An 18046-nucleotide genomic window follows, 5' to 3' on the forward strand; every position below is an offset into this window, starting at 1 on the left:
ACATATACTGAGCAGTCCGACTTATACATCATCTATGGATTTATCAATTTCAATATATTTAATAAAATGTGAATTTTATTTCATTTGTCTAACTTACTCTATACCTACTTTTTCTTACTACAAGTAATTAATATTGTTCTTGTTACTTTTCGGTAAAATTTCATTTCAAAAGAAGCCAAAGTCTGCCAGTTCGCTAAAATTCATATCTGAAACAAACTTTTTTTGTCATTATGTGCAGCAATTACCAATATATGTATTAAAATGGATTACAATTTTCTTACCCAAGTTGCATACGGAGCTTTTCAATTGTTTCATCTTTCTTCTCTAATTGATCTAAAAGTGCTATTTGTTCCTCGCGATAATGCTTAATCATGGAACGCACATTTTCTACAATCGTTTGGGATTCGTTGCACATTTCTGTCTGATTACATGCTAATGCTCCTAATTCATTCTCAAGGCTGTTGATGGACTCTGCTTTTCTCAGGTTATCTTTCTGGAGGGCTGCAAACGATTTTTGAATTGCTTTTAACTGAAAAACAAAGGAAAATTTATGCATTAGACTTCCTTTTAACAATAAATTAAATAACAAGATATTTAAATGTGGTACATACGAAATTCATTTCAGCGCAGAAACTCAAAACTTCAATTATAATTTAATTTAGTTTTAATTGGATATTAACATCAATCTCTTTATCCAGAGGGTTATTTGTCACTGAGAAAGATAGAGGAAAATTAAATTTATATCTATATCTAGATTTCATAGTAGAAAATATAACAGCTAATTTTCTGTAGTAACTGCTGACGTACTATATTAATAACAACAATAATTATAAATTTCGGTGTGCACATCTAATCTTCTAATGGAAAATTTTTAAGAGCCTCCAAACTCCAACACTTCACGGATTCAATCTGTTTTAAGTAACTTATCTTGACATAATGAAAAATATGACTTGTATGAAATTAATTGTTATACTTTGAAGTTTTAGTTTATAATTATTTGTCATAAACTCATCCGTATATGACTGTAAACTAAACTTTTATGTGCTGTGAAACGTTGATAGGACAGAATGTTCCGCAAGTAATTGGTTAATTGCCCAATATACCAAAACAATGTTATTTTTATTATTTAACATAAAGAACTTTATTTTAAAGTTCTATTTGATGAAGAAATATAATACAAAAGTGAAAGGCAAGTATAGTACTAGAAAATGTGCTATATTGTAGGAACAGTGATCTTCACCACGTTATGGCTTATGCTGATGATGGAAATGTGATAGGAAATGATAGAACAACAAAAAGAAATGCAGAGATTCTGTTAAACGCTTGCAGGGTCATGAGCTTAGAAGTAAAGGCAGAGAAAACTAAATACATGGAAATTCACCGGGATCGTCGTACTGTGAATTATGGATACGACAAAATATCAAAAATGCTTTCGAAAAAGTGGATACTTTCTAATATATATGATCGATAGTAACAGACCAAAACCATATTCATGGAGAAATTAAATGTTGACCGAAAGCAGGGAATTCATGTTATTATTCGGTTCAAAATCTTTTGTTTTCGCGAATTCAGTCGAGGAGTTTGAAGCTTATAATATATAAAATGATAATAATGCCTGTTGTCCTGTATGGTTGCGAAACATGGTCGCTTATCTGAGAGAAGAACACAGACTGAAAGTATCTGAAAATGAAATCCTGAGGCAAATATTCGGACCTAAGAGGAACGGAAACGGGGAATGGCAGAAACTTCATAATGAGGAACTACATAATTTCAGAGTGGCCAGCCACCGTGAAAACAAGGAAAAGTCAGGGAATTTACAAACACCGGGAAAGGTCAGGGAATTTTGAAGAAAGAAAAAAACGGGAATTTCTGCATCGATGAAAATGTAAGTATTTACTATCTTCCTAGCTATTTAGCCTCTTTATTTTCGTTCAAAATCCCCTACGTCTCTGGGGCTTCGCCCCCCAGACCCCCATTTATAACAATAATGAATCAATCAGTACTTCGGTATTGGCGGAGAGGGGGGAGCTAATGCTGTTTGCGTGACCTCAATACCATGGTTGCAAACATGGCCTGTCTTCTGCTGTTCCAAATTGGTTTGTGTCTGAAATGGCACTGTAAATTCATGCCATTCAGTTAGAAAATATGTATGTGATATATTACCATTTCATATCGGTAATTTGTGGGACCGTTACGAGCTGAGGGTAGGAAACTTCATAGAGCATCATAAAGCTGTAGGCTCTATAATGGCTTAGAACATCAGGTAAGCTTTTTTTTCCTTCAATTTGTACCGATAAAATTTTTATTTTTATAGATATGATTTCCTTCAAGAGCCGCCACTGCTGGGACGAAGGAAATTGTAGAAGAGAGAAATCCATATTCAGCGTTAATAAAATATTTTGTGTCAAATATTTTCGTATTACTGTTAGTGATATCCCTATAGGTGTAACTAGATGGGGGGCAAGCCCACACCCGACTACTGTTTGCCCTCCCCAGAATGTTATTTGAATACTATATGGTCATTGAAAAATACTTTCTCGGGCAAATATATGATTCATATTACCATTTCATATCGTCAATTTGCGAGGCCTTGGGTGCAATGGCGGCTCTTGATGGAAGTCACATTGGCAAAAGTTTAAATTTTATTGTTACGAGCTAAGGGTAGGAAGCTTCATACAGCATTATAAAGGAATTAGCACATTAGGACAAAATAGCTGCAAAGAGAGTGTCCAATTTTCTGGAAATCGTGGTAATCGGAAATTGGCTTTCAGGGGCATTGGCTGATCAAATTGAAGATGAATTTAAAACTTTTTTCTCACAATCTTCTGGTGTTGGAAGTAATGAAGACTTATGACAGAAAAAATAAGAGATTACATGACCATTGGATGGAAATGCTAGATTTATGTGCATGCTCAACGCAAATGTTCTCTTTAACATTTTCTCATGAAAATGCCAGTGTAGAGAGGGGATTTTCAATCAACAGAAGTGAGCAGAGTCTAATTGCACTAAGGAGGATATACCAGGGCATTTTTTAAGCTATCTTTTTGTATCCAAATGGCTACCCAGGCCCAGCAGTTTGGATACCCAGTACATTTCTTAAATCTTTAAATTACTGGAAAAGTACTTGAACAATAAATTACTTGAATTACTGTAAATTTAAAATTACTTCAATATACTTTGGTTTTGTGGCTATATGTGTTAGCTTGTATTCTATGGATAGGTATAAAATTGGAAAACTTTTTTCTTGAAATTTCAGGTATCCTCTTTCCTTCGTTTCGAATACTCATTTGTCTACCTCGAGATGCTAGCACTTTCATTCTCTTGTACTATACTACAGAGAAAGTTAATAGACCGACTAAAGAAGTGGAGAGCTTGATGCCGAACTCTCACATGTAACGGTGCAAATGACATTTGGTTTATATACCTTTTGAATAGTCTCTGAGAGAAAATAACAGAAGAAAACAACTTGCTATTTGGATATTTAACTTTTATGGAATGGAACTTTTACTTATCTTTAGCTTACAACACTGTTTTGGTTCGTTACAATTAAAACACATCATTTCTAATAAAATATTTTGAACAGAACTTTTACACTTTTGGGAAACACTTTGCGTTGCGGCGATAGCCAGTTCTGTTTCTGATATTGTGTGTTGCGTATCCTCTCCATCTGTACCAGTCTCGTTTCTTTGTCCTTGTCCTGTTTCTATTCAACTTAAAAATATGGATATAAAAATAAATAAATAAATAAAGGAAAATATCCAATTATGATAGCACCGTATGGGCCTGAAGGCAGATCTGAGCCAAAATGTAAAAAAGAAAACGTTAGCTCTTGTATTGATGGCGATGGCGGAAATGAAACGATTAGCAAAAGTCTGACAAATACGTCATTTTGTATGTCATTATTTCTGAAGTGTACATTATACCAAAATGCACTGAAAAAAAAAAAAAACTCTGAGCGTTTGAATTTTGCTATGTGTGTCACGGGGCCTTGATACTCAGTAGCGATTTCTTAAAAAATGCACTGGGGTATACGATATAATTTCAGCTGTTGGTGGTACAGAAAAGTTCAAAATTACAAAGAAAGTTGTCCATGCTGCTCTTAATGATCATGAAGTTTAACCAGAAAGAGGAAGAGAAGAAACAGAAGAGAAATGTCATTAAGGGTAAAGTTGTTGAACTCGAGGCAAAGAAAATAGAGTTGTTGGCTGAGGTTAAGGAGTAGCTGTCTGCAATTGATGAAGAAATGAGTCATTTGAGGTCTTGAACATTTCAATGAATGTTGTATTAATCCTAATAGTTTGGTTTTTAGTGAACAGCTAGTGTGATGTGAGATATTAAAAACAACTCAGTGAATGTCGTGTTGGATTTTAGAAACAGTTACAGTGTATCGTCTTTTGTAAATAATCTTCAGACTGAAAGTTACCAAAGTGGTATGGATCAGTGGTGGAGAAATATTGACTGGTAAATGATTAACACTAGACCTTAGAAAATGAGAAATTAGAAAATTAGATTAAAATTAGACTACAGTTACCTTCTGTAATGTCCATTTTAGTCTTACAGATTCTACGTTGTAGTTCACTTACAGTTTTGTGACGAATTTTGCTTAAAAATATGCGAATATACCCATTTTGGATCTTTTCTGGAAATTTTCTGAAAAGATCTGGGAAACCGGGAAACGTCAGGGAATTTGAAAATCCCAAAAGAGTAACCACCCTGAATTCATACCGTGCATCAAACATTATTAGGGTCATCAAGCCTAGAAGGCTCAGGTGGACAGGTCATGTAACCAGAATGAAAGAAAGTAGGAACGCTTTCAAAATTTTAACTGGGAACACAATCGGAAAACGACAATTATTGAGACCTTGGCGCAGATGGGTGGACAATATTAAGATAAATTTCGAGAAAATAGGAATACAAAGTAGAAAATGGATTCAGTTGGCTAAGGACAAGAGTCAATGGAAAGCTTTTGTGAATGCGGCATTGACCTTCATGTGCTATGTGCCATAGAGTTAGTTATTAAAGTGCGCATCACGATATTCTATTTTATTATAAAAATTCACATCTTAAAAACTGATACTTAATGTCTGTGAGATTAGATCCCCCAATTAATTTTGTTACCAACGTTTTTCTGTATGTTATATGTTAGCTCATAGTAAAGTTTAGTCTGAACCAATTAATTAACTAAAATCAAACAATTTTTACATTCTTAGTTATTTTATTACTTTGTATGAATTCTTTACCTGACAGAATTATCATTAAATTGGATTCTTATTTGGTGTTCATTGTCTGAGGCTAAACTTATAAATATACTAGTTTCGATCAGTAGAAAGAAGACTTCACAGAAGCTTCCAGCAATAAATAAATAAATAAATAAATAAATAAATAAAATTAAAAAAAAAATAAAAGGGTAGGTTAGCCAGAAGATGATGTACTCGCATCAATGTGGAATTAAACATTATTTACAACCTCGCTGTCCGAGGTGTTATGCTACAACCTATGAAAAAGCATGTTGAACCGAGCAATACATTGCTCACGAAAACCCAACGCTATTACTTCTAGTTTTGACCACAGAATGTATAACGAAATACTTTAGTTTGTATAATATTTACCTGTACCGTGGGCAAAAAGTGCTCATAAATATGTAATATACTTAGTAGAATGTTCATTTTAAATTAACAGAAAAGAAGAATGTTTTTAATATATGTAAGAGATTATTATGGGATAGTTGTGGCTATGTACATGTTATGTGTTGACCTAGTCAAGTGAATTTATGTATTTCACGGTTTTAAAAAGGAATATTTAAGACATATCAAGCAATAAAGGTGAGGCTAATGATCTTTGAATATCTGAGTTGATTCTTGCATAAAGAAAAGTTATTATCGCTTCGTAACTTATATTTTACCAGACGGACCAGGTTGACGACGCTTTTCTATAGAGTCGTTATAAAAATTTGGTTTACGAAACCCGGGATCTTTTGAAAATTCAGTTCCCGAAGAAGGAAAGTAGGGCTGAATTTACTTGGATATTACCATTTATGAATACGAACTTAACCGTATTACGAAGCGGTAAGGTCATCAAAAGAAAAATGGATAGTGAAATAGTGCAACAGGAATCTAATACCAGTAATCCAGGTGAAATTAGTGCAACACCAAGTTTGTCATCTGAGGATCGACTTTTGTTAGCTGTGCAGCGACAAATTATGCAAATGACGACTGAGATAAAACAAACCATGGAACAGAAGCTCAATGAATCTAACACAAACATGGAACAGAAGTTCTATGAAGCTAACCAGACCATGGAAAAGAAGATAGAACTGAAATTTAATGAAGCTAGCAAGCAGTATGAAGAATTAAGTAAACGAATAGAACGGATAGAACTGAAATCAGACGATACGAAACAAACAATCGTCCAGGTGATGAACGACATATCCTCGCAGTTTGAAGAGAAGTTAAAAAGGTTAGCCGATGAATGTCAAGAAAAGCACGATCATCAAAATCATGAAATCTGTGCTGTAAAAAAGGATTTAACGTTAATAGAATCTTCCGTTAAACATCAAAAGATCCAGTTGGCTACTATGCAGGAAGAAATTAAAACGTTACAGGCTAGAGACACCATTTATCGCAATAATCTGGGCAGTGATCGCTTCGAGTTTCCCCAATCACCGGATATAAATACGCCTTCGCCGGAATCTGAGGAGGATATTATATTAGAGGAAAATTGTCCGAAGATCACTGATGAACGAAATATAAATGGTATCATGACACAGCACGCTACGGACCGGAACAATCACACCACAAGAACAAGGAGTGAGAAAAGAAAGGTAAAGCTAAGTGTCAAGATGAGCGAAATCAAAGCCATGAGTAAATTTAGTGGTAAGTGCAATGAAAATGCTAGTTCTTTCTTAGAGAAATTCCAAGACGAATGTAATATAATGTCTATCGACCGATCACAATACATGAAATTAATACCCCATGTATTACTCCCACCTTGTTCCTTATGGTTTAAGGCAATACGTGATCACATTAGTACATATGAGGAATTTAAAGCGGCATTGATCGCGAATTACGAAAATGACTTTTTGCTGGCAAACAGAGATGCCACTCTTAGAAATCAACATTTCAATCCTCGATTGCACAAATCTATTGTAGAGTTTGTTATAAATGTCTATAATGAATTAAAGGTTGTTAATCCCTTGCAATCGGAATCAAGAATAATTGCATCGATTCGCAATTTGCTTCCATTTAAATTACAGCAGATCTTATTTTCCACACAGTGTATGAGTTTCAGTCATTTATTAATGCTTGTACAATGCTACGAAACTCAATACCATGCTATGAATCTAACACAATCAGGAATGGGTAAAAATAAGAATAATTCAGATCATTTGGTCCCTGTTCGGAATTTGAATATCCGAAGTGTGAATAATAATGAACCGAACCTAAGACGAGTATACTCTAGCAATCAAAATGAACAAAATAGACAAGGTTATGTAGGGAATCCGCCTAACCTAATTAATCGTAATAATTCCTATGTTAGACCATATAGTCAAAATAGGTTTAAAAATAGACGAAATGTATGGAGAAATTCCACCAACGCAGCGAACTACGTGGATAGAAGTAATGGAAGGATAAGAGATGGCACTTCACATCAAGATCCAGGTATTGAAGTAATTTCTGTACAAAACAATAATACAGGACATAATCATGATTGTGCTGTACAGTGTACCCTATTGGAACCCTACTCGAGTATGAATTTAAACTAATTGCGGCTGATATGGTAGGGGTTAAACCCATGTCAGCTGTAGGTTCTCATGAGCATTTATCTAAAAATTTAAGCGATAATTTCTATGAACATTTATCTTCCAATTTACCGGTTCATGCTAATTATGAAAATGATCTTTCCTATGACGTTTCTGTGAATAACTATTCGGAAATAGCAATTAACAGGTGTCAATATCAATTTATACCTGTTGTAAATCGTTGTTGGTTTGAAGACGATACTGTCAATGATGGTTTTAATATCGAAGAAAATTTTGTATTTTTAAAATCATATAGTACTGCTAAAATACCTATTAAAGTCAATGGATTAAGTACCGAAGCTTTACTCGATACGGGAGCAAACGCCTCTCTATTATCGTATTCATGGTGGAAAGTAATCACTAGTAATTATTCGAATCCTAAGCTACAAAAGGCTGAGAACATTATTATAGTTGATTTTACCGGTAAACATAAAAAGAGAGTAGCAGGAATTACCCGTGTGTCAATATCTATCCAAGATTTCGAAATATCAATCCCTATTCTGGTTATCAAAGATCTTAACGAGAACTTAATTATGGGCTTAGATTTACTATCCCAATTACGAGTCATGCTTGATTTTAAAAACCAAACTTTGACGATACCGGGTATACCTCAGAAAATTGTTCAAAAACTGCTTCCAAAATTAGATAATAGCGCTTGCCAATATAATGATCTGTCTCCTGCTAAGGTGCATAATGGCTCTGATGTAATTTTCCCTGTGGAACAACATTTTGATGTCAAATTAGAAGATTCGACAATTATAGACTCATCCAATTTAGTGAACATGGTTAAGATCCGAAGACACAACAAGTTTTTGAAACGTAATTCGCAAGTAGAGTCTTTACAACAAGGGAAATATCGGATCAAGGTCAACGATTTAGTTTTCGTTAAACAACATCCGCAGAGTAATATGTTGTTAAAGAAAATCTATAAATTTTGTGACATTTTTTCAGGCCCTTATTTATGTTTTAAGGAGATAAATCCTAAAGTCTTCGAACTGTTAAACGCTAAAACGGGGAGGTCAATTGGACTTCGCAATATAGATGAGTTAAAGGTTTGGAAGCCTACTCCGTATACAAAGGAAAAATGGATGCATCTAGTTAAAGAGTTAGTAGCACCCAACATTCTTGATCAAATAAATAAGAATGAAAAATAACAATAATAATGAAAAATGTGTTTATTTAATAACAAAAAGGTGTCTTTTGTTTCTGTAAAATAAATTTATTTACTTCCATTTGATTATTCAAACGTAGGTTTTGTTTAATTTTTATTCTTTCTTATTAATGTGAAGAATCATAATTCAATTTATAATTAGTTAAAGGCAAAAAAATTACTTTATATCAGATTGATTTGTGTTTAATTGTCAAAGATTATGTTAAGAATAAGATCCATTCTATAAAATCCATTATTCAATAACTACCTTGAATGAAATTCTTCTTTATTTATGACATCTTAGTGCTACTATGTATACATTACAATTGCAACATCTAACTTATTTGTTATACAATGCGCCCGAAAAGAACAAATATTATTTGTCACATCATCGTTTGTAATAATGATCGAAACTAGTAATCTTGATAATTTGTGTTTCACCCTCGTTAATTATATTTCTAAGCGACGATGTTTTTTTTTTAATGATAAAGAATAAATAATAATGTAATAAAAGAGAAATATTAATGAAATCAAAGATTTATTGTAAATGTATTTATGTGAATGATAATAACTAATATTTTATATATATATGAGGGTTAACAAAAAAATAATGAAGATATATACGAGGTGTGATCAAAATATAAAGAACATATGTAATGTACGAACATTAATCTAATCAGACCAGTGGTTCTTGAATATAAAAGCCAAGCCTACTCATGACTTTTATATTCAGTCCCTTTATCGGGCGACATTTTCTATAACGAAATACTTTAGTTTGTATAATATTTACCTGTACCGTGGGCAAAAAGTGCTCATAAATATGTAATATACTTAGTAGAATGTTCATTTTAAATTAACAGAAAAGAAGAATGTTTTTAATATATGTAAGAGATTATTATGGGATAGTTGTGGCTATGTACATGTTATGTGTTGACCTAGTCAAGTGAATTTATGTATTTCACGGTTTTAAAAAGGAATATTTAAGACATATCAAGCAATAAAGGTGAGGCTAATGATCTTTGAATATCTGAGTTGATTCTTGCATAAAGAAAAGTTATTATCGCTTCGTAACTTATATTTTACCAGACGGACCAGGTTGACGACGCTTTTCTATAGAGTCGTTATAAATGTTACTTCTATATTTAATACATTCCAATCGCCTTCCTCGCTGGTCTAGTGGCTAGCGCATGAGCCTTAGCTGCATGACGTTCAGAGTTCAATTCCCAGTGAGAGAGCATCAAACACACTATAGCTGTTCAATTTCACTTTCAATTCCTCTCTTTCCATTCATTCTGCGTCATTTCCAAAGCCCCCCAAAATGAAAACTACAATACCTAGTTAATAAAAACAGCCATCGTCTGCAACCACACACATTTGCCATTCCTCACTCAACAATTGGAACCCATGCCGAAAGACACTTGGAATCTACGACTCAAAGAAGTCCTCAACTGCACATTGCACCGTCCGATCATCAGGAAGGATTCCTTCCCAAGAAGAGTTCAAGATGCCTGAAGAGATGGTAGTTGGTTAGAGAGACATCAGCCGAATACAGTAAATGAAGAAGGGTGTCATACTGCAACTCATGGAGAATCTGCAACGTCCTTGAAGTACAGTTGCGCGTACATTGTCGTGCAACATGAGGACGCTGTCTTTTGAATATTTTTGGATGCTTGCGAGCAAAGTTACATTTAATAAGAGAGCGATACATTTAATGAGATTTAGCACTATAACGACTCACAGTAATGGGTTTGCTTCGACGAAGAAAGACATGATGGATGAACTCTACCATAGATTATCCATCATACCAGCAACTTCTTCTATGGGTTTTGAAAATCGTTCTGGATTTTGATGAAGATTCAACCACTGTCTGATTGTTTCTCATCAAAACTACTGACAATCTAATGCAGGAAACTTTTTCAGTTATTACTTACACTCAAAGAACTTCACACCTCTAAATGGCGATTCTTGCTGGCCGCTGTCAATTCATGTGACATTATGAATCCAACCTTTTCATCTTATCAGTTGCACGGCAAACGACAGTACAGTAACACGATGTATGCCTAACTCGTCTGCAATGGCACGAACACTTTTCCAACACTCATAGTGTTCCTGGGAAGACGAGGCTCATTTTGCAATTCTCTGGCTCTGGAACTAAATTTGACAAACCAATGGTGAAGGATACGTTCGTTCACTATTCCTGACCCTAATGCACTGTTAATGTTTTTTGTGGCTTGCTGTGTAGATGTCTCAGTTTCAATTGATTAGGAAAAATCACTCGTAATCGTATATTTTCCATGCATTTCCATACGACCCTGTTCAACAATACATTGCCTTCTTACTGTCTAGATATCCCACCCTGATTGCTTGATATATGTAATTTGTAACGTTAGATGTGTGACCATAGTCCATCCCTATGTTATATTACTGAGTTGAGTTTCCCACCAGACGTCAAACCGAACAATTCATTCGCACCAACCTAATCCTTTCCAAAAATTCCATTTGTTCAACCTTTCATACAAGCCCATAATTAAAAGACTAACAATTAAGAAACCTCCGCACGATCAAAATATCGCAAACGTCTAAATTCTTCAGTGGACAGGACAGATCTGCTCTATCAAAGGAACATGCTTTTAATAAACATAAAATCTGTGCCGAAATCTCAGTCTTCCTTGTAGAGTAAGAAAATATATCCTGCCGGAGGAGGAGAGGTTCATCCTATTCCCGCAAATAACTGGTTTTGGTAGTGAACGTGATACTCCAGCCGTAATCTAGCTTCTTCCTTTTTTCCACGGAATTTCCAGATTATGGATTGAACTCTGCCAAGTTGTGATCTTAACGTGGGATTCGGTACTTTACGATGTTGGGATGCCTCCTGACACCAAAAGGAGGAGCTTGCCTTAACACTCCGGTGTCGAAAACGTAGATGTTAGTAGACTCCTATTTGTTAGTAGACTCCTATTTGCTCCTATTTTCCACTAATAGGCAAAACTGAAAGATGGGCTTCGACTCGTCGTACTAATGGGCATATCCCACTGTCATTATATAAAAGGTTTCATAATATAAGAGCTAGAATTAAAACATATTACTTTTAGGCTGCAACAACAGACTGGTTTAAAGTGAAAACTCACCAGCCTTAAAGGAGGGCGACCATCCAGCATACCTGTCCACAATATTTTTCTTGGTCAAGAAAACGGGTTTACTTGAACCGGCGCGTTATCATGTAACAATTATTAAGAGCTTTCTTCGAGGCATTCAGAGCGCTTGGCAGAATCCTGAACCATAAACCATTTATATCTATCTCCATTTTTGCATCCTGTTAGTCAACTGCCAATAAGTTCACAGCAAAATGCCCGCAACTTCCCATTTTTTCAAATTATCCATTAGAATGGTCTTAGGAATTTCAGTGAGTTTCTCAACGTATTTCACAAATATATAGCGATCAACTCGAAAAACTTCTGCTTTTTTTTTTTTTTTTTTTCGTGCTTCCTTAGTTTCAGGTTGATTTGATACGAGCGGCCGTGGACCGTTGATTGATTGAAATTTAACATTTCTTATCATAGCACCGGCGCTATATGAAACGGAATGTATCCGCACCATCCCCAAAGCTTGTAAATCAAATCAATATGTTTTTGAAGCTTATGGTTGCCACGAATAGTTCAATTAATTTCAGACAGTAGTTGTTTTACCTAATTTTAAACAATGTTGGAGCATTGTTCCAGTATGATATTTCTATATATATATATATATATATATATATATATATATATATATATATATATATATATACATAATAGATACTGTCACATTTCACATCATAACTCATGACAGATATGTTAAGTCTCTCAAATTATTGACGACGAATAGTTAAAATGTGTCACTACGTAATGTAAACATTAATTCAAAGATGGCACTGTATGAAGCATAGAGATAAGACTGGTGGTTTTCTTACTAGGACACACAATTAATGATAGTGTAGTGTATTTTTACGACGTATCTTCCATTTAGCCTTTCATAGACAGCCTTATTTCAAGTAATTTCTATACTTGATATTAAAGAAGTTATTAAAAGAACATCAGCAATGTTTTAAAAATACAAAACTTCAGATTTTAAAAAATACAGTATAAATAAACATGTGAATAAAAAAAAACAATAACATTAAGACAATAACGATACTAATAACGAAAGAGAGACAAGTTAACTGACGGTTGAAAAATTTCATAATGGATTATTTGGAAAGTTAAAATAACAGTGAGTCAATAAGTTTTGTGTAATAGTTTGGAAGTCTATTTTAACTAGATTTCTTTTCTTCTAAACGTGATACTTTCTTTTAGAGTATAGGAGTACGGGAAGCTGAAATAATAGTACTACATCGTTAAAACTGATATAGCCGTTAGTAATATTTTAAAACTAACTAACTAACTAACTCTATGGCCTATGGAACCCGGAGGTTCAATGCCGCGTTCACAGAAGCTCTCCACTGACTTCTATCCTTAGCTAACTGCATCCAGTTTCTACTTTGTATAGTAATATTTTAAAATTGTTTAAAATATACAATTTCCTACAATAATAAAAAAAAACAACTTTTACGTAGGTAGTTTAAAGATACTTAAGAATGTATAAGGAAACGAAATCTGTTTCATAAGGAGTTCATTACTTTTTCAGACAAGTTAAGATTACTTCCACTTATCACAATCAAATAGCAAATTATATTTAACTATACGTGATATTCAGTATAGCATACTCAATATAGTGTATACTATGCGTACGAAGAGAAATATATTTTTGTCTGTATTCTTTCATTTAAAATTTAAAAAAGAAAGAAATATTTTTTCGAAATTGAAACAAAATTTATCAGAAGTAATCCGTATATTTTGGTACTGTTGTACTGAAGAAAGGTATTAGTTGCATCAGTTAATAGAAGGAGGTATAGTTAATATTTAATAAATCCTTGAGACGAGAGATTTTGTGAGAGCAAGCTTAATTAAGTCTTCAGTAATTGACTAGCCGAACCATTTTTATTTCAAAAATTATAGTTTTTATTGCATTAAAAGAGATAAGACACCTGTTGTAAAGATCTTGCACATCTTCCAATTTTCAATCTCTCTCTCTCTCTCTCTCTCTCTCTCTTTCTCTCTCTCTCTCTCTCTCTCTTTCTTTCTCTCTCTCTCTCTGTCTAATCATATATATAAATTAAAGTCTAAAATATCATCTATACATAAAATAAAACATTGAACAAGATTTCACAAAGAATTACATTGGAAGAAATTTAGAATCATAACCTGATATAACCCTCTACTTGTCAATTGTGTAAACATACTGAAGGTAATGCTAGGAAAGAACTGATATGATAAAGCTACTGTTTTTTTTTTTAAAATAAGATTTTCAAAATAAATAAGATCTTTCATTTCTACGTAAAAAAATAGTCTACAAGCGTTTCATTGCGATACAAGATTTCACGCTACTATTTACTTCTACAGTTTACAAATAATATCTTCAATGACGTGCCCTACAAAAAATAAATACCTCTTGTCTTATATACTTGCAGTACTCTTCAAGTTCATTATTCTTTTTCACTAATATTACATTTTCATCGACGTATCTTTCCAGAGACTTCTTCATTTCTTCGCTTTTTGCTTGTATAGCCATTGTCTCTTGACTTGCACGTTCAAATTTTTCTCTTAAATCCGCTATCTAAAGAACAGGAAAATAATGTATGACGAACTAAGTACTAACCGCATATATCCAATGAAAGAACTTAAGGTATTCAAAATATTATTTATCTATACAAAATAGTATGTTGATTACTGTCTCCTTCTCTCTTAACTTCGAATAATTTCGAGGAAGTTTTAATTATTTTGAAATCGGATTTAGAAAATAAACAATGCTTTGAACTCAAGTATCTGGCTTCGATTTCTAGTAGGCAGTTACTACTAGAAAGATGTCTCCACTTACGTTAATATCGATTAGGGGAATATTCAATTAGTTTAGAGTGGGCTGCGGTGGCCCAGTGGTAGAGCGTTCAACTCTGGTGTATGGGGTCCCTGGTTTGATCCCAGCTCGCGGCAAGTGAACTTTGTGGTGGACAAACACCGTGTGCGTGAGTTTTCTCGGGGTTCTTCCGTTTCCTCCCACTTTCTTCATTCTACCATTTCATTCATTTCTCATCATCACCGTTTCCTTTTGCCTAGCCGGTATAACTGGGACGTAAAACTGAAGGATTTCATTTCATTTTTTCAATTGGTTTAGAGTGAAACAAAAGAAAACATTAAAAGAAAACCTACTGTTTAAATAGTGACTGTTAGGTTTCTTCAAGAATGGCACGAAAAGCATAAAATTCAAAGTGAATAGTCACTTTCTTATTTATTTATTTATTTACCTTTTTGATATGTGCCAGTCTCAAAACTTCCATGTCCGAGAACAGGAAAAAACGATTCTTAATGTAGTCCGAAGGTTCGATAGGGTACCGGAATTTGAATTAGGTAATTGCTTTCTTCTATGGTATAACATGTGTTTACGAAAGTTTGTACGTAACTCATAAATATGGTTACGGTGGCTTATTTCTATGGTGAAGTATCATAATCATAATCGTTCCATGTAAGCTTCATGAACACGAATACTAGCATGGTTGTTTCTCGATGTTTTAATCATTAACCCCTTTAGCGCGATACATAAATTGCGCGTTGTAACCATATAGTCCAACTCAACGAATGTTATTTAAGAAAATTTTAACTTTTTAAGTGAACCTCGTATAAGGAGTAATTCCGAGAATTTTTCTCTTCGCCAACGAACATATATGTATCTATGTGTGTGTCGCGTCTGCGACAGGAGTCTTGTTCTACCCTCTCGCTTCTCCAAATAAGGTGCTAAAATCCAGCCTAAAAAGCAAACTTCGATTCCAAACATTCCCTTTATTTTTAGTTATTTTTAGTTCTGGCATCAACAGGTTCCATTGCGAGCCTCTCCGTTGGGTAGAAGCACGGAGAGGCGGGGAGAAAAGCCAAGTCAGTCTGACGATTGTTTCTGATGTGATAACAACATGTAACCACGCAGTGTCTAAGAAATAATGTTTTACTTTAGCTAAGTACGAATTTAAGAACAGCACAATCAAAAGTAAGAATAAAATGCTGTTTACGTACGTCTGCACAATTCAGTGTAACGTAAAATATCGTTAGTGCAACATATTATACTAAATAAAAGAAAATGTAAAGCAACGCAGTCCAAAGCCTTCGGACAACTCTCGAAAGTTAAATCTAAAACAGCCAAAAAGGAAGACACGAATTGGGAAGATATGGAAAAAGTAATCTTTTGTCTTCAAGTTCACTCCCATGGAACCATCCGGAAATTCCTTCTCTTAAACACCAAAGTGAGAGACCAGTGACAGTGCAAAATTACGGAAACTAACGATGTAGTGTGAAGTTCAACCAGTAACCCGCGACATCCGCGTCTTCCGCGCTCATACTGAAGATAATTGGGCCAAGTGTTAAATTCCATTATTATATTCAATTATTCAAATCAAAGTGTAATTTATTTTGTATTAGTGAAGTTTCAGTGTTATTGATTAAAATCAGGAAAATATAATTACACGTATCCTTTCATCATTATTTACTAAAATTATCACCATGATTTAAATTTGTATGTTAGAGTTTAAGATAATCTAATTTACTTTTTTTTCAGCATAAATAATTAATGCCTGTACAACGTAATATTTTTTTGCATTATTAAATTGCATTGGCATTAGAAATACAATTGAAATCAGTCTTTATGTCAATTAGCCAAAATGTTCTGACCGGAACTCTGAACCGTACTGTCCAGTGGTTATATGATCGGCTTTGGTAAAATCTCCGAACCGCTATTAAAGCCTAAAGGAGACGTTTAGGATATAGAGGATCGAATCCCGGACTATCGTAAACGCCTAAGCCCTCATAGGGAACTACAGGACTCGAACCACATATAGTTATAGTGTCAGTTTCAATTTCTTTTATACAATATGAAAAGTTTATTTAAAATGAAAATTATATTTAAAAAATGATTACATAAGTAGTAAGAAACTGAGCTTCAGAATAGCTTCGCATCATAACTTTTTGTATCATAACTATATAGAGTAAAGGGCATGATTCCAAAATTGGATACTTTTACAATTTTAGTTATTCAGCTGAAATCGAGTCTAAGTGCTTATGATGGACATACACTAAGACAGAAAGTTTGGAAAGTGGAAGATGATTTTTCTTCACTTCAATCATAGATATTCGTATAAAGATTCTATAAATTAATGTCATAAATATATAAGAAAAGATTTTTTTTTTTCAGCTTACCTCACGATTTGTCTCTGCCACTTCCTTTTGCCATTGGGAGATCTCTTTTTGTTTTTGCCGCAATAATGCTTCTTTGGAGTTCAAAGTCTCCGTAGTGTCTTGCAATTTGTTACGTGCATCCCGTAGTTCTCTTTGTAGCTGATGGATAATGCTTTCTTTGTTCCTGACCTGTCAAATAAACATATATTTCATGATCTTATATTTCATGATCTGAAGCTATTTTAAGCCTTTGTCATTTGAAACAAAACTAACGTGTTAGGACTTGAAGCCATGCTATTATACGTGAATTATTGCGTGAAACCACGAAGAAATTAATAAAGCATTCTGCATCGAAACAAGGCCTTAGTTGGTTCTGTCAATCTTTTTCTTTTCTAGCTTTTCAAAATAATAATAATAATAATAATAATAATAATAATAATAATAATAATAATAATAATAATAATAATAATAATAATAATAATAATAAATAAACAACAATTTCCCCATCAATGCGGTGGCCTACACAAACTACACTCAAGTCTTTCTAAGATTCAGAGCTAGGACTTATTTCAAATGAATGTATTTCAAATACCTATTTAAAATACAAAATACCATTTTGTATTTTTGTATTTTAAATACCTTTTCAAAAACTATTTTGTATTTTATATTTGAAATAGGGTTTGTAGTATATTTTATTATTTTGCATAGTATGCAAAATACAAAATAGGTCTGACCTTGGCAGTAAAATATTACGCAGTTTACGAACATGTACACAGCATAAAAACTAACAGTTATAAACATTACGTG

General features: G+C 33.6%; 1 protein-coding gene across 9 annotated transcripts in view; it reads right to left on the reverse strand.

The window, feature by feature from the left end:
* Positions 1 to 18046, reverse strand: part of LOC145687193 (uncharacterized) — a 277098-nt gene that overhangs the window by 5851 nt on the left and 253201 nt on the right. For 8 of the 9 annotated variants that reach the window (XM_081760661.1, XM_081760659.1, XM_081760677.1 and 5 more), the window contains 3 exons: positions 17261 to 17428; positions 14472 to 14639; positions 282 to 529 (listed from right to left, as the gene is read on the reverse strand). In XM_081760661.1, the coding sequence (XP_081616787.1) occupies positions 282 to 529; positions 14472 to 14639; positions 17261 to 17428 (584 nt within the window). The remainder of the gene's footprint in view (positions 1 to 281; positions 530 to 14471; positions 14640 to 17260; positions 17429 to 18046) is intronic. The other variant, XM_081760666.1, reaches the window with a different exon arrangement.

The sequence above is a fragment of the Thermobia domestica genome, chromosome 1 (assembly GCF_964235325.1).
Source record: "Thermobia domestica chromosome 1, izTheDome1.hap1.1, whole genome shotgun sequence".
NCBI classification, from domain to species: Eukaryota; Metazoa; Arthropoda; class Insecta; order Zygentoma; family Lepismatidae; genus Thermobia; species Thermobia domestica.